This window comes from Phodopus roborovskii, unplaced genomic scaffold (assembly GCF_943737965.1).
Source record: "Phodopus roborovskii unplaced genomic scaffold, PHOROB, whole genome shotgun sequence".
Classification (NCBI taxonomy): Eukaryota; Metazoa; Chordata; class Mammalia; order Rodentia; family Cricetidae; genus Phodopus; species Phodopus roborovskii.
Window position 1 is genome coordinate 33,924,004 of NW_026126409.1, and position 18,552 is coordinate 33,942,555.

At 40.6% G+C, this 18,552-nt stretch overlaps 1 protein-coding gene across 1 annotated transcript; it reads left to right on the forward strand.

Moving 5' to 3' along the window:
- The first annotated feature begins 15,286 nt into the window (after positions 1–15,286).
- Positions 15,287–17,532, forward strand: LOC127220390 (disintegrin and metalloproteinase domain-containing protein 25). The gene has a single exon (XM_051182224.1). The coding sequence runs from the start codon at positions 15,322–15,324 to the stop codon at positions 17,530–17,532; it is 2,211 nt and encodes a 736-aa protein (XP_051038181.1). The 5' UTR covers positions 15,287–15,321.
- Positions 17,533–18,552: the final 1,020 nt, after the last annotated feature.

Here is an 18,552-nt window from a genome sequence, read left to right on the forward strand (position 1 = left end):
TTTCAGGAAGAACACCAAATCTTCAAAACTTTCTCCTGTCTTATCATGTATTACCTTGACCCTTGGAGCATCATTTGTTTAGGAACTCTCTGGAACAAAAGCATAGAGATATTTATTATTTCCGTACCAAAACACACAGCATTCAATAAAAGTACAGTCTTATTACTTAACTGGTGTTTCTTCCCTTCATGCTGTCTTTGTGTTCTCAGTGAAGCCCCCCCCAGGGGGGGTCCTGCATGTGTGTGTTTGCTTTTGCCTCTCTCAGTTCCGGACCACTTCCCCTTTTTATGCTGCTTGTCACATAGAGAACAGGATTCTTTGGATCCTGTTTGCTCTGTGGTAGTCCTTCTGGGTGGAATCTTCCCACGGGGGAGTCACGGGAGATTGGAAACCCGTGGGAACTGTAAGTGAAGTTCCTGTCCATGTTTCCTCAGTGGTAGTGTTTTCACATGTGTGTGGCATCAGAATCTTTCCTTTGGTCCTTGAATCCAGGATGTGGCCTACATCATGTGTGTATCCATAGAAAGTGTTGTCCTTTGTCACACTGGAGAAGCAGTTATTCATTTAAAAAATGTTCTGCAATAGTAGATATCACTGCCTTTGTAACTACTGGCTGAGCCCATTCAATTTTCTCAGGAGTGTCTGTAATGTGGTGTTGATAGTGGCTCATAGAATGGACAGTGGTTGGTACTAGCTGTCTGAAACAACAGCATTTTCGTTCCCAGAGATAAAAACCAACTGCTGAGCAACCTGCCTCCAGCAAGCTGAGTTCTGTGTCTTTGAACCTTTCTGAATCACAAAGTGTCCAAAGCTGTAGGAGATAAAGGGTAGGAGGCTGAGAGATGAGCCAACCTGGAGTCTGCCTGAGGACCTAGCAACAGGTGATGTCAGAGGTCCTGATCATGTCTAGCCAATAAGGAACAACCATGAAATGTCAATGGCTCTGGATGTAGCCTGAGTACTGGGAGGAGGGTAAATATGACTCTTCCCATTACTGAATAAATGAGTCTGTTTTTTGCCTTTTACCTACTCCTCCTGTTTGTTCCATTGATATTGAACCTTCTCACCCTCTCTTCTGAGGAAGCTGTTAGGACCCTGGAACACAAAATCGAATTGCCAAAACCCTCTTCAGAGACTAAGGTCCCACAACCAGGGAACTCACTCCCAACCTCTGGGCTGAATATCGTAGGCTTTTCACGATCATCTCCAGTCCAGAAGTGGTGACTACAACATTTAGTTTACAGTTGGGGGTATCTCAGGAGCATAGTATTTTATGTCTGAATACTGAGTGACATAGAACATTCCATGGTACAAAAGAGGGCACAGTAAGTAGTCACACACAACAAGATTTTTTAATCTTCACATGTTCATATTACTACGTCTGCATTTTCCCTTGTAAGTAGAATTTCTTAAGGTCACTAAACAGAAGACACTATGAACAGCAACTGGACTTCTTACACTTTTGTTTGTAGTATAGGATGAAGGACTATAAAGTCACTCCATCAGAAGAGCACCTGCCTCACAATAATGAGAACCTGAATTCTCTAAAATTCATGGTAAAAGGCCAGATGTGGTTATACTGGTGGCTGTAATCATGGTTCTGGGCAGGAAGAGACAGGCAGAAACCTGGGGTCACTCTATAGCCATTCAATCCTAATGGGTGAACTCTGGGTTAAGAGTCCTTGTCTTGTAGGAGGTGCACTGAATTTCTGATGATGCCACTAAAGGTTGTTTTCCTCTCCACATGAACATGATCACATATGTTCATATGTACTACCACCCAATTTCATAGGGTCACACACAAACATGCATATGAACATATATACATACAGATACATGCATTTAAAAATAGGTTCCAGAAGATTCTAACACTTAAAATTCTGTATAGAACACACACACACACACACACACACACACACACACACATATATATATATATATATATATATATATATATATATAGAGAGAGAGAGAGAGAGAGAGAGAGAGAGATTGAGAGAGTCTGTCATCTTTCCTGTGGAAATAATACCAGTAATCCTAATTAAGTTTTTAAAAATCATATACAAAAAATCCAGATCTCCATTGTGTACATGTGCCACATCTTCATTATCCATTCTTCAATTGAGGGGCATCTAGGTTGCTTCCAGGTTCTTGCTATTACAGATAGTGCTGCTATGAACATAGTTGAACAGATGTCTTTGTTGCATGGATGTGGATCATTTGGATATATGCCTAAGAGGGGGATTGCCAGGTCCTGTGGTAAACTAATTCCCATTTTCCTGAGGAACCGCCAGACTCATCTCCAAAATGGCTGTATGAGTTTGCACTCACCAGCAATGGAGGAGTGTTCCACTTTCTCCACATCCTCTCCAACATGAGTGTCATTGGTGTTTCTAATTTTAGCCATTCTGGCAGGAGTAAGATGGTATCTCAAAGTTGTTTTGATTTGCATTTCCCTGATAGTTAAGGATGTGGAGCACTTTCTTAAGTGTCTTTCAGCCTTTTTGATTTCCTCCATTGAGAATTCTTTCTTCAGTTCTGTACCCCATTTTTTAATAGGGTTATTTGGTGTTTTGTTGACTAGTTTCTTGAGTTCTTTGTATATTTTGGAGATCAGCCCTTTGTCGGATATAGGATTGGTGAAAATCTTTCCCAGTCTGTGGGCTGCCATTTGGTCTTGTCCACTGTGTCCTTCACTTTACAGAAGCTTCTAAGTTTGAAGAGGTCCCATCTATTAATTGTTTCTCTCAGTGTCTGTGCCCCTGCAGTTATGTTCAGGAAGCAGTCTCCTATACAAACTTGTTCAAGGGTATCTCCTACTTTCTCTTCTAAGAGGTTCAATGTGGCTGGATTGATGTTGAGGTCTTTGATCCATTTGGACTTGAGTTTTGTGCATGGCGACAGACATGGGTCTATCTGCAGTCTCCTACACACCCTCATCCAATTGTGTCAGCACCATTTGTTGAAGATACTGTCCTCGCCCCACTGTATTTTTTTTTTAGCTGTTTTGTCGAAAATCAGGTGTGTGGCTTAATATCAGGATTATCAGGATTTTCAGTTCGATTCTATTGGTCTACCTGTCTACTCTACAGAAAAAAAAATAATGGTATCTTGAAATTCGCAGGCAAGTGGATGGCACTTGGAGAAACCATCCTGAATGAGGTAACCCAGTCACAAAAAGAGGAACATGGTATGTACTCACACATATATGGGTTTTAGACCTAGAGCAAAGGATCACCAGCCTATACCTGTTGGAAACAGAAACAAACACCCATACATAAACACTGAGTCGAACTAGAACCCAGATGCAGATGGAGAGGACAAGACCAGGCGGCAGAAACACATACAGACAGCTTACCTGAACAAGGAGGAGCTAATGGCCCCCAGACTAATAGCTGGGAAGCCAGCATGGGATTGACTCAGGCCCCCCTGAACATGGGTCTCAGCCAGAAGGACTGAACAGTCTAACGGACCTCAGACAGTGGAGCCCTGGTGCACAAAAGGACTTTGCGAACACATCCCCCATGGAGGGATAACTGCCTTAATCTAGAGACAGGAGAGAAGCCCTAGTCCCTACTTCACATGACCTGTCAGATCTGTATGACCCCAACTGGATGGCATTGCCCTACATATGGAATTGGGGGTGGGTGGGAGGGGAGGGTGCATGTGAGAGGGCAGAGAGGGTAAAAGTGAGGGAAGGGAGGGAGGGAAAGTGGGAGGGAGGGAGGGAAAGTGGGAGGGAGGGAGAGGGAACTGGGATCAACATGTAAAATAATAAATTAAATTAAAAAAAAATAAAATCCAGATCTCTGTGGGGGTGAGAACCACTAGGAATGTCAAACAATGAGAAGAGTGTGAAATGAGCAGAGCAAACACAGCCTGCCTCTGCTGGGCACTGCCTGCTTGGTGACCCCATGTGAGTTGAGGGTGGCATTTAGCATTGTCCATGTAAGGATCTCATCTGAGAGAAAGGGAAAGCCCAGGTCTCTTGCTATGGTACAGCAACAAACTCATGAACAGGGTATTATTAGTTGTCATGGTCACTATCTTTAGCATCATGTACCACCATCCCCAAGTAATATTTGATGAATTGAAACACTTTATGGGCCTTCTGTGTAAAGCAGAGACTTCTAAATATTTTTAAATTTCTAAATGCTCTAGTTTTATGATTACATTGCAGATGAACACAGGACATGTAGAGGCTTCTCTCAAGAACTCACAGTGTCTCCTTTAGGACACTTCATTGATTTTGAATTTGACAAGAAAGTATGGAGTAGAACAATCCTCTGTAGACTGTAGTAGACTGTAGACATTAGTCCTCACAACCCTTCAAAGGTGATGGAATGTAGTCATCTACAAACCCAATGACACTCTGCAGGCCCAAATATGAACAGTATATCAGAAGAATGAAGGAAAGCTGGCCCAAGATGGACTGAAGATCACCTGTGACCTTGGACATCCTTGACTGAATTGGGGACTCAGCTCTTTGGTTTATTTTTCTAACCGAGGAAATAGAGTAATATTCTGGAGTATCTATGTGGATACTAATTCACTATATCCAATTACCTTGACACAATTAATTTTTCTATCCCTATTATGGCTTGGGTATCCCCAGAAAATTCATTTAGTTTTCTTTTTCAGTGTACTAATAATGGATGGAAACTAGAAAGGAATTAAGGAACATGTTGCCTTTTATAGACTAAGGTTCCTATCCAAGTACTAACCAAGCCAAATGTTTCTCATTGTGAGATCAAGAGACATCTACACTATTCAAAATTCTTCTAATAAACTAAATCAAGTTGATTAGCACATGGTTTGAGGGTACTATTACTGGGGAGACTTGAACAGAATTATACCTAATCAAGAGAAGGGTCTGGCCACCAACCTACATAAGGAAAACATCAAAGTGCCTATATGGACAAGTATTATAAATAGGAGGAGAAGCCATTCCTGTGATACAATAGCAAAGATATTTGCTGCACTGTATTCATGTATTAATAATTTGATTACTACAAAAGTTCAGAGTGAGAAACTTCAATGCCTGCAGAAAAACAAATGTTTGAGCAGCAAGACATTCATACCTTGTAGATACTGTTGGCTAATTTATTTTAAGGATCAATCATTAAAGGAAAAATTATTAAAGACAGAATTTTTCAGTAAAAGTCAATCAGGAAGCTGCAGAGATATTCAGTCAGTGGAGTCTGTGTCACAAACAGGTTACCCTAAGTTTTGGGCCCCAGAACACATATGAAATCCTTCCCCCAAACCATGGAGTAGCCATTTAGGTGGTTTCATGACTATAGCTTTTTTTTTTTTTTTTTTTTTTTTTTTTTGAGACAGGGTTTCTCTGTATAGCTTTGGCACTCACTCTGTAGCTCAGGCTGGCTTTGTACTCACAAAGATCCGCATACCTCTGCCTCCCGAGTGTTGGGATTAAAGGTGTGCGCCACCACCGCCAGGCCTGACTATGGCATTCTTTACGCTAGGAAGAGGATCCATGGGTATTGATGTGTCTAGAGGAAACTACCAGTGTGAAAAGAAGCAGTGAATCCTCCCTGACATCCCCAGAATGAAAGGGAGACAAGAGTGAGGACAAGGGAACACCCAGTTGAGGTAGCAAGAGGTCTTGCACAACACTATCGTCACTGCTACAGTCTCCTCTGCTTCTGCTAGTGCTGCTTGCATGCTCTGTGGCACTAAGTCACAAGCCCTGCTGTCAAGAGCGCTTGTGTACACTGACTCCACTGGATTTCTGTTGTGAGATTTTATTTTAACTAGGCAAAGGTGTTTTGCATTTGTTTTTGCTGCAGAGTATTACTTTACCTGTATAAAGCCTTCACTTTTGTTTATGCCTCATTTACTTAAAGATGTAAGGATGCGCGTTTAACTATGTAAAGATGTGCTGCAACTGTTTCACCCTGGCTGCCTAAGGCACCTGATTGGTCTAATAAAGAGCTGGATGCAGAACAGCTAGGCAGAGATAGGATAGGCAGGGCTGGAAGGTGGAGAGGAGAAATAGGAGATATGGAGGCTCAGAAAGAAGAATGAAGAAGGAGAGAAGGAGAAGAGAATAAGGAGAAAACAAGGGACACGCCTGAGGCAAGAAGCCAGACAGAAGCAGAGAAAGTGAGATATACAGAAGAAACTAAAAGGCCCTGAGGCAAATGGTAGATGAAGAAAAATAGCTTAATTTAAATTAAAAGAGCTAGCCAGAAAGGTGCCTCAGCTAGGCTGAGCATTCAAACCAGTAAGTCTCTGTGTCATGACTTGGGAGCTGTTGGTAGCCCAAAAGCTAAAGTCTGGTGTTGTTTGTCTAGAAGACCTAGAAGACTGTCCCCAGCCACTGCTCTAGCCTGGCTTGGGTCTGTTCTTCAATCTCAGCCTTCTGAAGGGTTATCTCCTCAGAAGGGAGATTATTCTGTTTTTGTTTTTTGTTTTTTTAATTTCTTTACAACATAGCAGGTTGGCTCTTGGCACTCTCATGTTTATTTAGATTTTGTTAGCTGTTACCCTATATCAAGTCTAATCTTTCCTATTTCTGTCCCTTCCACTCCCATTTATAAAGAGTAAGAGCCCTGTTATCCACCAACCCTCACTTGCAAAGCATGTGTTCTATTATTCTCCCCACTTTCACGGAACTTTTCTTAGTTTCCCGATGTCTTCCCAGTCACTCCCACTTAAATACAGATGAGAATTAGAACCAACGATCTGCATACGAGGTAGAGAGAATAAGTGGTTTTTCTTCTTGAGCCTTGATTTCCTCACCACTTATGTTTTTCATTTCCATCCATCTTCTTGACAATTTCATAATCTCATTTTTCTTTGTATCTGAATAAAATTCCACTGTGTGTATGCACCAAATTATGATTATCTATCTGTTGGTTGGCATCTAGACTCATTCATTTTCTTTGCTAGTAAGAATGCAGCAGTAGTCAGGCTTAGGGGAACACACCTTTAGTTCCAGCCCTCAGGGAGCAGGTGGGTCTCTGTGAGTCTGAGACCAGCCTTGTCTACAGAGTGAGTTCCGAGACAGCCAGGGATACACAGTGATACCTGTCTCAAAAAAAAAAAAAAAAATACAGCAGCAATAAACATGGATGACAAGTACCTCTGAGTGGGATACATAGTCCTTTTGGTTGAAAACCAAGAGTAATAGAGCTGGATTATGTTTCAGTCACATTTTTTAGATTTTTGAGAAACATCCACAATGACTTGCATAATTGATATACCAGTTTGAGCTTCCATCACCAAAAAACAAAGTTTTTCCTTAGTTTTATCCTTTCCTGCCTTTCTTCTCATTTATCTTCCTGATGCCACCCTAGATGATTCCTTGCTCTACTGTCCTGAGAAAGGAATGGTATGGTGGTGGTGGTTGATTGTGTTTGTGTGGATGTGTGTATGTTTGAGCATGGAATCACTGCCTCTTTCCATACTGGTGGTTTCCTTTAAACCATTCAGCACCAATATGCTCTGTTCCCAGATGCTTTTCAGCAGTAGAGGAAGCATGCCAACCATAGGAGAAAGCCTGTAGAATAATATGAATAGCTTTACCAGCTAGAACATGATAGAAGCCTGATATCAAAAGTACACAGGGACTTAGATGATGGCTCTATCTGTAAAATGCCTGCCACATAAGCATATAGACATGAACTAATCCCAGACCTGGGAAAAGATGTGAAGGCAGGTAAACCTCTTAAGCTCACTGGTCAGCTAGCCTAACTGAACTAAAGAGCTCAAGGTCCGCTGAGAGCCTGTCTCCATAAACATGAAGGGTAGATGAGTGATTGATCAAGGAAGATTCCCAAACATCAACTCTTTGCTCTCCCCTGCATAAATGTATACACATGTGTGCAGGTGCACTCTCTCTCTCTCACACACACACACACACACACATAAACACACACACACACCTAGATGAACACATAAGCATGTACACCCACATGAACATGTGCACATAGTCTCAGGTAACAGTACATATACCACATAAATACTCATATATACACAGGCACACACACACACATACAGGATTATAGAAACCAATTTAAATAAGGAAATAGGCAATCCATTTTAAAAATGAGCTAGGTAGAGTTCTTAAAGGGAAAAATAATACAAGTGGCCATAGCTACTTTTAAAATGTTTAAGATCCTCAGCCATCTATTGCTTGCTCTCCACAAAGAAATGGTGAGGTCCTTTCACCAAAGACAACACTTACATAACTCATTTAATACAGAGAAGTAGAGCTCATGCCTAACTAGATCCTTCACCTCTACTGACTAGTGTCCATAGTACTAGAAGGTACTCTGCATGCTACCAAAGTAAAAAGATAACCAGCAAGCCAAGTACAAACCTTTTGATTTATAATGGTTACTGTCTGTATGATACAAGTAGTGTACAAATATTAAAGGAGTAACCAACCACTTTCTGCTTGGATTTAAGGCCTTCTCCATGAGGTAGAAACCATGGCTAACATTACTCTTTTGGCCAAGAAGCTGAGACTCAATAGGCCATGGAGTGGAGAAAAACCAAAATTTTTGTTCTGTTAAAGGAATGTAACCATAAACTGTCTCCTGACACATTCTAGTATAGTCATATGTCAGTGTCTCACTCAGCCATCATCAAAGAAGGTTCATCCTGCAGTAGATGCAAACTAACATAGAGACTCAAAACTGAGTAGTACTCTATTGTGTAAATGTACCACAATTTCTCCATCCATTCTTTAGTTGAGGAGTATTTAGGTTGCTCCAGGTTCTGGCTATTACAAATAATGCTGCTATAAACATAGTTGAACAGATGTCTTTGTTGTATGAATGTGCATCTTTTGGGTATATGCCTAAGAGTGGAATTACTGGATCTTGAGGTATACTGATTCCCTTTTTCCTGAGGAACTGCCATACTGATTTCCAAAGTGGCTGTACAAGTTTGCACTCCCAACAACAGTGGAGGAATGTGCCCCTTTCTCCACATCCTCTCCAGCATAAACTGTCTATTTTTGTGCCAATATCAAGCTGTTTTCAGGTCTATAGCTCTATAATAGAGCTTGAAGTCAGGGATGGTGATGCCCCCAGAAGTTCCTTTATTATATAGGGTTGTTTTGGCTATCCTGGGCCTTTTGTTTTTCCATATAAAGTATTGTTCTTTCAAGGTCTGTAAAGAATTATGTTGGGATTTTGATGAGGTTGCATTGAATTTGTAGATTGCTTTTGGCAAGATTGTCATTTTTACTATGTTGGTCCTACTCATCCAAGAGCATGGGAGATCTTTCCATTTTTTGGTATCTTCTTTAATTTCTTTCTTTAAAGATTCAAAGTTCTTATTATGTATGCCTTTCCCTTGTTTGGTTAGCATTACCCCCAACATATTTTGTAAAGCATGATTTCTTTCTCAACCCCTTTATCATCTATATATAGTAGGGCTACTGATTTTTTTTTTTGAGTTAATCTTGTATTCTGTCACTTTGCTGAAGGTGTTTATCAGCTGTAGGAGTTTCCTGGTAGAGTTTTTTCTAGTCACTTATGTAAAGTATCCTATCATTTGTAAATAGTGAGAGTTTGACTTCTTCCTCTCCAATTTGTATCCCCTTGATCTCTCTTTGTTTTCTTAATGCTCTAGCTAGAACTTCAAGTAAAATATTGAAGAGATCTATAGAGAATGGGCAGCCTTGTCTTGTTCCTGATTTCAGAGTAATCACATTGAGTTCCTTCACTATTTAGTTTGATGTTGGCTATTGGATTGCTGTATCTTGCTTATATTATGTTTAGGTATGTTCCTGTTGTCCTTGATCTCTCCAATACCTTAATCATGAAATTGTGTTTGATATTGTCAAAGGCTTTTTCAGTATCTAGTGAAATGATCATGTGATTTTTCTTTTTCAGTTTGTTTATATGGTGGATTACATTGATGGATTTTCATATGTTGAACCATCTCTGCATCCCAGGGATGAAGCATACTTGGCCATGGTGGATGATTTCTCTGATGTGTTCCTGGATTCCATTTGCTAGTATTTTTTTTAAATGAAAACAAAGATTTATAGACAATATTTGGGAATTTGGGCGTTGTTCTTTCCAAACTACTTCCTGCTGATAGGGGGCGCTGTCATGGGGATCCTAAGAAGATGTAGATATCCTGGCTGTAGTCTGCAAGGCTGCCTTGTTTAAGCTGTTTTGAATGTTGGATCACCTCATACTCTGTTTCAGGTGATCTGGCTTGATCAAACTATATTAGTCTGGAAGGAATCCACATCTTTTCATTTTCTGTGGAAACAAAAATAGAAATCCTTTCCCCCAGTAACTTGTCCTTGAACTTAAATTTTGGAGTCAAAGCATTTTTTTAATTTAATTTATTATTTTACATGTCGATCCCAGTTCCCTCTACCCCCTCCCTCCCTCCCTCCTTTCCTCCATTTTACCCTCTCTGCCCTCTCACATGCACTCTAACAACCCTCCCCTCCCATCCCCCCACCCCAATTCCATATGTAGGGCAATGCCATCCAGTTGGGGTCATGTAGATCTGACAGGTCATGTGAAGTAGGGACTAGGGCTTCTCTCCTGTCTCTAGATTAAGGCAGTTATCCCTCCATGGGGGATATGTTCTCAAAGTCCTTTTGTGCACCAGGGATACATCCTGGCTCCACTGTCTGAGGTCCGTTAGACTGTTCAGTCCTTCTGGCTGAGACCCATATTCAGGGGGGCCTGAGTCAGTCCCATGCTGGCTTCCCAGCTATTAGTTTGGGGGCCATTAGCTCCTCCTTGTTCAGGTAAGCTGTCTGTATGTGTTTCTGCCACCTGGTCTTGTCCTCTCCATCTGCATCTGGGTTCAATTCTACTCAGTGTTTATGTATGGGTGTTTGATCCTGTTTCCAATAGGCATTAGTTGAGGTCTCCATGGATCAGTTAGTTGTTGATCTCACTGTCCGGGAAGGGCATTTATGATAGCCTTTCCACGGAAGCTCAAATTGTTAATTGGGAGCAGCAGTCTTGTAGTTCTCTAGACCTTTCTTTGTGTTCAATTTTATCTTCAAACCAATATTGGCTCCCTCTTTTATGTTCTTTCTCTCTCTCTCTCTCTCTCTCTCTCTCTCTCTCTCTCTCTCTTTCCTGTCTTCTATTCCTAACCAGGCTCAATCTTCCTGGTCGCACATGTTTTCCTTTCCTCCCCCTCGTTTTCTCCTACCTCTCTCTCCATTCGCTGCCCCCCCCCCACTTCCCCTGAGCTCTGGGGGACTTGTCCCTTCCCAGTTCTGTGAGGGACTTTATATGAATCTCTTAGAATACACCTTGTATCCTAGTTCCTCTGGTGGTATGAATTATAGGTTGGTGATCCTTTACTCTAGGTCTAAAATCCATATATGAGTGAGTACATACTGTGTTCCTCTTTTTGTGACTGGGTTACCTCATTCATGATGGTTTCTTCAAGTGCCATCCACTTGCCTGCGAATTTCAAGATACCACTAATTTTTTCTGCAGAGTAGTATTCCATTGTGTAGATGTGCCACATCTTCATTAACCATTCTTCAATTGAGGGGCATCTAGGTTGCTTCCAGGTTCTTGCTATTACAAATAGTGCTGCTATGAACATAGTTGAACAGATGTCTTTGTTGCATGGATGTGAATCCTTTGGGTATATGCCTAAGAGGGGGATTGCTGGGTCCTGTGGTAAACTAATTCCCATTTTCCTGAGGAACCGCCAGACTGATCTCCAAAATGGCTGTATGAGTTTGCACTCCCACCAGCAGTGGAGGAGTGTTCCCCTTTCTCCACATCCTCTCCAATATAAGTCATCATTGGTGTTTCTAATTTTAGCCATTCTGGCAGGAGTAAGATGGTATCTCAAAGTTGTTTTGATTTGCATTTCCCTGACAGCTAAGGATGTTGGGCATTTTCTTAAGTGTCTTTCAGCCTTTTTGATTTCCTCTATTGATAATTCTTTCTTCAGTTATGTACACCATTATTTAAAGGGTTATTTGGTGTTTTGTTGACTAGTTTCTTGAGTTCTTTGTATATTTTGGAGATCAGCCCTTTGTCGGATATAGGATTGGTGAAAATCTTTTCCCAGTCTGTGGGTTGCCATTTGGTCTTGTCCACTGTGTCCTTTGCCTTACAGAAGCTTCTAAGTTTGAAGTGGTCCCATTTATTAATTGTTTCTCTCAGTGTCTGTGCCCCTGCAGTTATGTTCAGGAAGCGGTCTCCTATACCAATTTGTTCAAGGGCACCTCCTACTTTCTCTTCTAAGAGGTTCAGTGAGGCTGGATTGATGTTGAGGTCTTTGATCCATTTGGACTTGAGTTTTGTGCAAGACAACAGACATGGGTCTATCTGCAGTCTTCTACACACCCTCATCCAATTGTGCCAGCACCATTTGTTGAAGATGCTGTCCTCACCCCATTGTATAATTTTAGCTGTTTTGTCGAAAATCAGGTGTGGGTTAATGTCAGGATTTTCAATTCGATTCCATTGGTCTACCTGTCTATTTTTATGCCAATACCAGGCTGTTTTCAGAACTATAGCTCTGTAGTAGAGCTTAAAGTCAGGAATGGTGATGCCTCCTGAAGTTCTTTTATTGTATTGGGTTGTTTTGGCTATCCTGGATCTTTTGTTTTTCCATATAAAGTTGATTATTATCCTTTCAAGGTTGGTGAAGAATTGTGGTGGGATTTTAATGGGGATTGCATTGAATCTGTAGATTGCTTTTGGCAAGATTGACGTTTTTACTCTGTTTATCCTACCTATCCAAGAGCACGGGAGATCTTTCCATTTTCTGGTATCTTCTTTAATTTCTTTCTTTAGAGCCACAAAGTTCTTCTTATATAGGTCTTTTACTTGTTTGGTAAGTGTTACACCAAGATACTTTATGTTGCTTGTGGCTATTGTAAAGGGTGATGTTTCTCTGATTTCTTTCTCTGTCTCTTTGTTGTCTGAAAAAAGTAGGGCTACTGATTTTTTTTAGTTTATCTTGTATCCTGCTAGTTTGCTGAAGGTGTTTATCAGCTGTAGGAGTTCCCTGGTAGAGTTTATTGGGTCACTTATGTAAACTATCATATTCATCTGCAAATAGAGACAGTTTGACTTCTCCCTTTCCAATTTGGATCCCTTTTGTTGTCTTATAGCATTAGCTAGAACTTCTAGTACGATATTGAAGAGCTATGGAGAGAGAGGGCAGCCTTGTCTTGTTCCTGATTTTATAGGAATTGTCTTAAGTTTCTCTGCATTCAGTTTGATGTTACAGTTGGTTTGCTGTATATTGCTCTTATTATGTTTAGGTATATTCCTGTTATCCCTGACCTCTCTATGACCTTTATCATAAAGGGTGTTGAATTTTGTCAAAGGCCTTTTCAGCATCTAGAGAGATAATCATATGGTTTTTCTTTTTCTGTTTGTTTATATGGTGGATCACGTTGATAGATTTTCGTATGTTAAACCATCCCTGCATTCCAGGTATGAAGCCTACTTGGTCATGGTGGATGATTTCTCTGATGTATTCTTGAATTCGGTTTGCCAGTATTTTATTGAGTATTTTTGCATCGATGTTCATCAGGGATATTGGTCTGTAGTTTTCTTTCTTAGTTGTGTCTTTGTGAGGTTTAGGTACCAAGGTTATTGTGGCCTCATAAAAAGAGTTTGGCAATGAACCTTCTGTTTCTATCTTGTGGAACAGTTTGAGGAGTAGTGGTATTAGTTCTTCCTTGAATGTCTGGTAGAATTCTGCGCTGACTCCAACTGGCCCTGGACTTTTTTTGGTTGGAAGGCTTTCAATGACTTCTGTTTCATTGCGGGTTATAGGTCTATTTAAGTTGTTTGTGTGTTCTTGATTTAATTTTGGTAAGTGATAGTTATCCAGAAATTTGTCCATTTCCTTTGAATTTTCAATTTTTGTGGAATACAAATTTTCAAAATATGACCTGAAAATTGTCTGGATTTCCTCTGTGTCTGTTGTTATGTTCCCCTTTTTGTTTCTGATTTTGTTACTTTGCATGTTCTCTCTCTGCTTTTTTGTTAATTTGGATAAAGGTTTGTCTATCTTGTTGATTTTCTCAAAAAACCAACTCTTCATTGCATTGATTTTTTGTATTGTTTTCCTGGATTCTATTTTGTTGATTTCATCCCTCAAGTTGATTATTTCCTGGCGTCTACTCCTACAGGATGAATTCGCTTCTCTCTGTTCTATGGCTTTCAGTTGAGATGTTAATTCTCTTATGTTGCTATCCTCTATTTTCTTCATATGGGCACTTAGTGCAATGAACATATTTTTATTTAAATTCAATAAAAAACATACTATAAAGGAAACACAATGTCTGTTTTTGCTGGGTTTCTTTATCTCATTAAAAAAAATTCAGAGAATTAAGGAACAGTGTGGAAACATGCATATACTATTAAGGAAGGACGGGACATGTTTGAAATATACCCTTCCAATGACTTCAGACTTCAACCAAGGTGTCAGGCTATCTGACCTACATACCATGTTTCTGTGAACACACTGAAAACAGGAGTTTATCTGACTAAAGCTGGCAGGATCACCGACCTATTAACACAAGCATATTTTAAAAACTACTTAGACAAGAATGTCTTGTCTACTTAGAAAAAAGATAACAATAGCTTTCCCACCAGGACTGTGGAACTTTAGTCATGGACTTTTGAATAGTTATATACTAACATTTTTCAAGTATACAAATTTGAACTAAGATAGAAAAAGTAATTATTTACTGTGTGGATAGGTATGTGTGTGTGTGTGTGTGTGTGTGTGTGTGTGTGTGTGTGTGTGTGTGCACTGACCTGATTTAAAAGCAATATGAGCAGTGATTACAGATGTCTCCCAAATAAAGTAACACAATAATTCATTTTTGGAAATTGAAAGGAACCTTTGTATGTACTCCAACTTGATATGTAGGCATCAATTTTGGCTTATTGAAATATGATATATGACCAGTGTCTATTGATACCATTTGCTTTAAATATTTATTGTAGATATGTGCACTTATATATTTAAGGAACATATTAAATTGAAGAGTTCTTTATCTATGCTCAGAAAGCATAAACATGGGCAAATTACACTTCTACATAGACTCATAGTTTGACTGTACTTCAACAAAATTAAACAACAAATCAAATGCACTATGAGGAGTCAAGCCTTAGACCAATACCTAAGCCATTCAATCTCATACCTGTCTCTCTTCTGCAAAACACTAAGATACTCCTTTTGTCTGCCTTCTTTTTCCTTTACATGCAGGCTTACTGCTCTAATGTATCAACTAGACAAGAAGACAGATCATTAAGTAAGTACTGCATACAACCAAGACAAGAGGCACCCTCCTTCATTGTCTTGTGGGACATGGTGGTTATGGGTGAGGCTGGGGTGCACACCAGGATAAGTCATCTGCACCTGTGGCTGGAGATGGTGATCATTCTTTCAACATGGCCCTTGACTGGGCATGCTCAAAACACCAGCCTCCCAGAAGTAGTGATACCCTTACAGGTCACAAGCAACAGAACAATGAGGGCTATGGGATGGCTGACCTATAGCTTATACTTCGGGGGCCAGAGACATGTTCTCTACATGAAAGCCAAGAAGTTTTTCATGTCTAGACACCTCTCTGTATTCACCTACACTGACCAAGGTGCTCTACAGAAGGACCAGCCTTTTGTCCAGAAGGATTGCTACTACCATGGCTATATGGATGGAGACCCAGATTCCGTGGTTGCTCTTACCACTTGCTTTGGAGGCATTCAAGGAACATTACAGATAAATGGCACAGTATATGAAATCAAGCCCAAGAATCTTTCTTCCACTTTCGAACATTTGGTTCACAAGATAGACAGTGAGGAAACACAATTACTCCCTATGAGATGTGCATTAACAGAAGAGGAGATAGCCCGCCAAAGGAAGCTTCAAAGGAATGATAACACCACACTTATGCAAAGCAGCTATGAGGGCTGGTGGACCCACAAGCGTTTTCTTAACCTGGCATTGGTTGTAGACCATGAGCGAATTCGCTATCTGAATAGCAATTTGTCACATGTGTTACTGGAAACATTGATCATTGTGCATGTAATAAATGAGATTTATCGTCCACTAGATGTTGATGTAGTTTTATTCGGAGTTGAGATGTGGAATACAGGAAACCAAGTGAAAGTGACTGACATAGAAGATCTCTTGGATAATTTTTGTTTTTGGAAAAGTATCAGCCTTAATAATCGTATTCAAAATGATATTACGCATCTTTTTGTGAAACATAATTTTGGTGTATATCTTGGTTTAGCCTACCTTGGAACTGTTTGTATGCCATTTCTTAATTGTGGAGTTGATAGTCTGGTAGGACGAAATCTTGTCTATTTTGGACATATTACAGCACACGAAATGGGTCATAATTTGGGTATGAAACATGATGAGCCCACATGTACATGTGGAAAGAAAGACTGCTTAATGGCTGAAACAGACAGAGGTGACCGGAAATTCAGTAACTGCAGTTATGCTGCATTTTGGACAACCTATGTGACTGCCAGCTGTCTGCAAAAGGTAAAAAAGCCAGTTGGCAAATACAGATTAAAGTTCTGTGGGAATGGTGTGGTTGACGATAGAGAGCAGTGTGATTGTGGATCTTCAAAAATGTGTACAAATGATCCATGTTGTAGGAAGGATTGTACTCTCAAAGATGGAGCTGCCTGTGCTTTTGGGCTTTGCTGCAAAGATTGCCAGATCATGCCATCAGGCACAGTGTGCAGAGAACCTGACAATGAATGTGATCTTCCAGAATGGTGTGATGGACATTCACATGAGTGCCCTAATGATGTTTATTTGCTTCATGGGAGCTCCTGTAAAGATGGTGGTTATTGCTATGAAAAGAGATGTAATAAGCGAGATGAACAGTGCCAGCAGATCTTTGGCAAAGAAGCCAGGAGTGCAGTTCACAGATGCTACAGGGAAATCAACACCCAAGGAGACCGTTTTGGCAACTGTGGTATATTCAGCAGAACATACCTAAGATGTAACGACTCAGACATCCTCTGTGGGAGAGTTCAGTGTGAGAATGTAAAATCTGTTCCTACTTTGGAAGGACATTCCACTGTTCACTGGACTCACTTCAATGGTGTCACCTGTTGGGGAACTGACTACCATTTGGGGATGACAATACCTGACATTGGCCGTGTGAAAGATGGCACAGACTGTGGTCCAGAGCATGTGTGCATTGATAGGAAGTGTGTCAATAAGTCAATTTGGGTAAGTGATTGTTCACCAGAGACATGCAACATGAAAGGGGTCTGCAACAATTTACACCACTGCCACTGCAACCCTGGGTGGGACCCACCATTTTGTTTGACACATGGCTTTGGAGGGAGTATTGACAGTGGCCCTTGGCCTAAGAAAGAAAATAGTCACTTGAAAAGTATTATGGGAATAAGTACCTCAGTGTTCTTTATTATTTGTTTAACCTTTTTGTTAAAATTATTTTGGGATAGTTTTGTAACATTTCTTAAGAGGGATGATAAATCCAATGATTCTCCTTCAGAAGATGAAGAACTGCCCAGTGATGTCAGCACTTGATGTAGAGTAGCAACAGTTGGTAATTTCAAAAGTTATGCCAAATCTTCCTAAATTTCTCCTGTCTGGTCATGTATTACCTTATCCCTTGGAGCATCATTTATTTAGGAACTCTCTGGAACAAAAGCATAGAGATATTTAATATTTCAGTACCAAAACACACAGAATTCAATAAAAGTACAGTCCTATTACTCAACTGATGTCTCTTTCCTGCATGCTGTCTTGGTGTTCTCAGTGAAGACCCCCTGAGCAGTCCTGCATGTGTGTGTTTGCTTTTGCCTCTCTCAGTTCCGGACCACCTCACCTTCTTATGCTGCTTGTCACATAGAGAACAGGATTCTTTGGATACTATTTGTTCTGTGGTAGTCCTCCCGGGTGGAATCTTCCCACAGGGGAGTCACGGGAGATTTGAACCCCGTGGGAACCGTAAGTGGTTTCCTCAGTGGTAGTTTTCACCTGTATATAGCATCAGAAGCTTTCCTTTAGTCCTTCAATACAGGATGTGGCCTACATCGTGTGTGTATCCATAGAAAGTGTTGTCCTTTGTCACATTGGACAAGCATTTAGTCATTAAAACCTGTACCATGGAGGGAGTCTATAACAGTATATATTACTGCCTTTGCAACTTCTGGATGAGCCTACTCAATTGTCTCCAGAGTGACAATAAAGTGGTGTTGATAGTGGCTCATAGGAGGACAGTAGTTAATACTAGATCTCTGAAACAACAACATTGACATCCCCATAGATAAAAACCAACTCCTGAGCAACCTGCCACCAATGTGCTGAGTCCTGGCTGATCTTTGAACTTTTCCTGAATCACAAGGACCCAGCACCAAAACTTTCAGACACTGTGGTCCCACAACCAGGGAACTCACTTCCAGCCTCTGGCTGAATGTCCCCAGTCCCTTCATGGTGATCGCTAGTCCAGAGGTAGTCCCTACACCATGTAGTTTGCAATGTGTGGGTGTCTCAGGACCATAGTATTTTATGTCTTAATGCTGAGTGACAAAACATTCCTTGGTA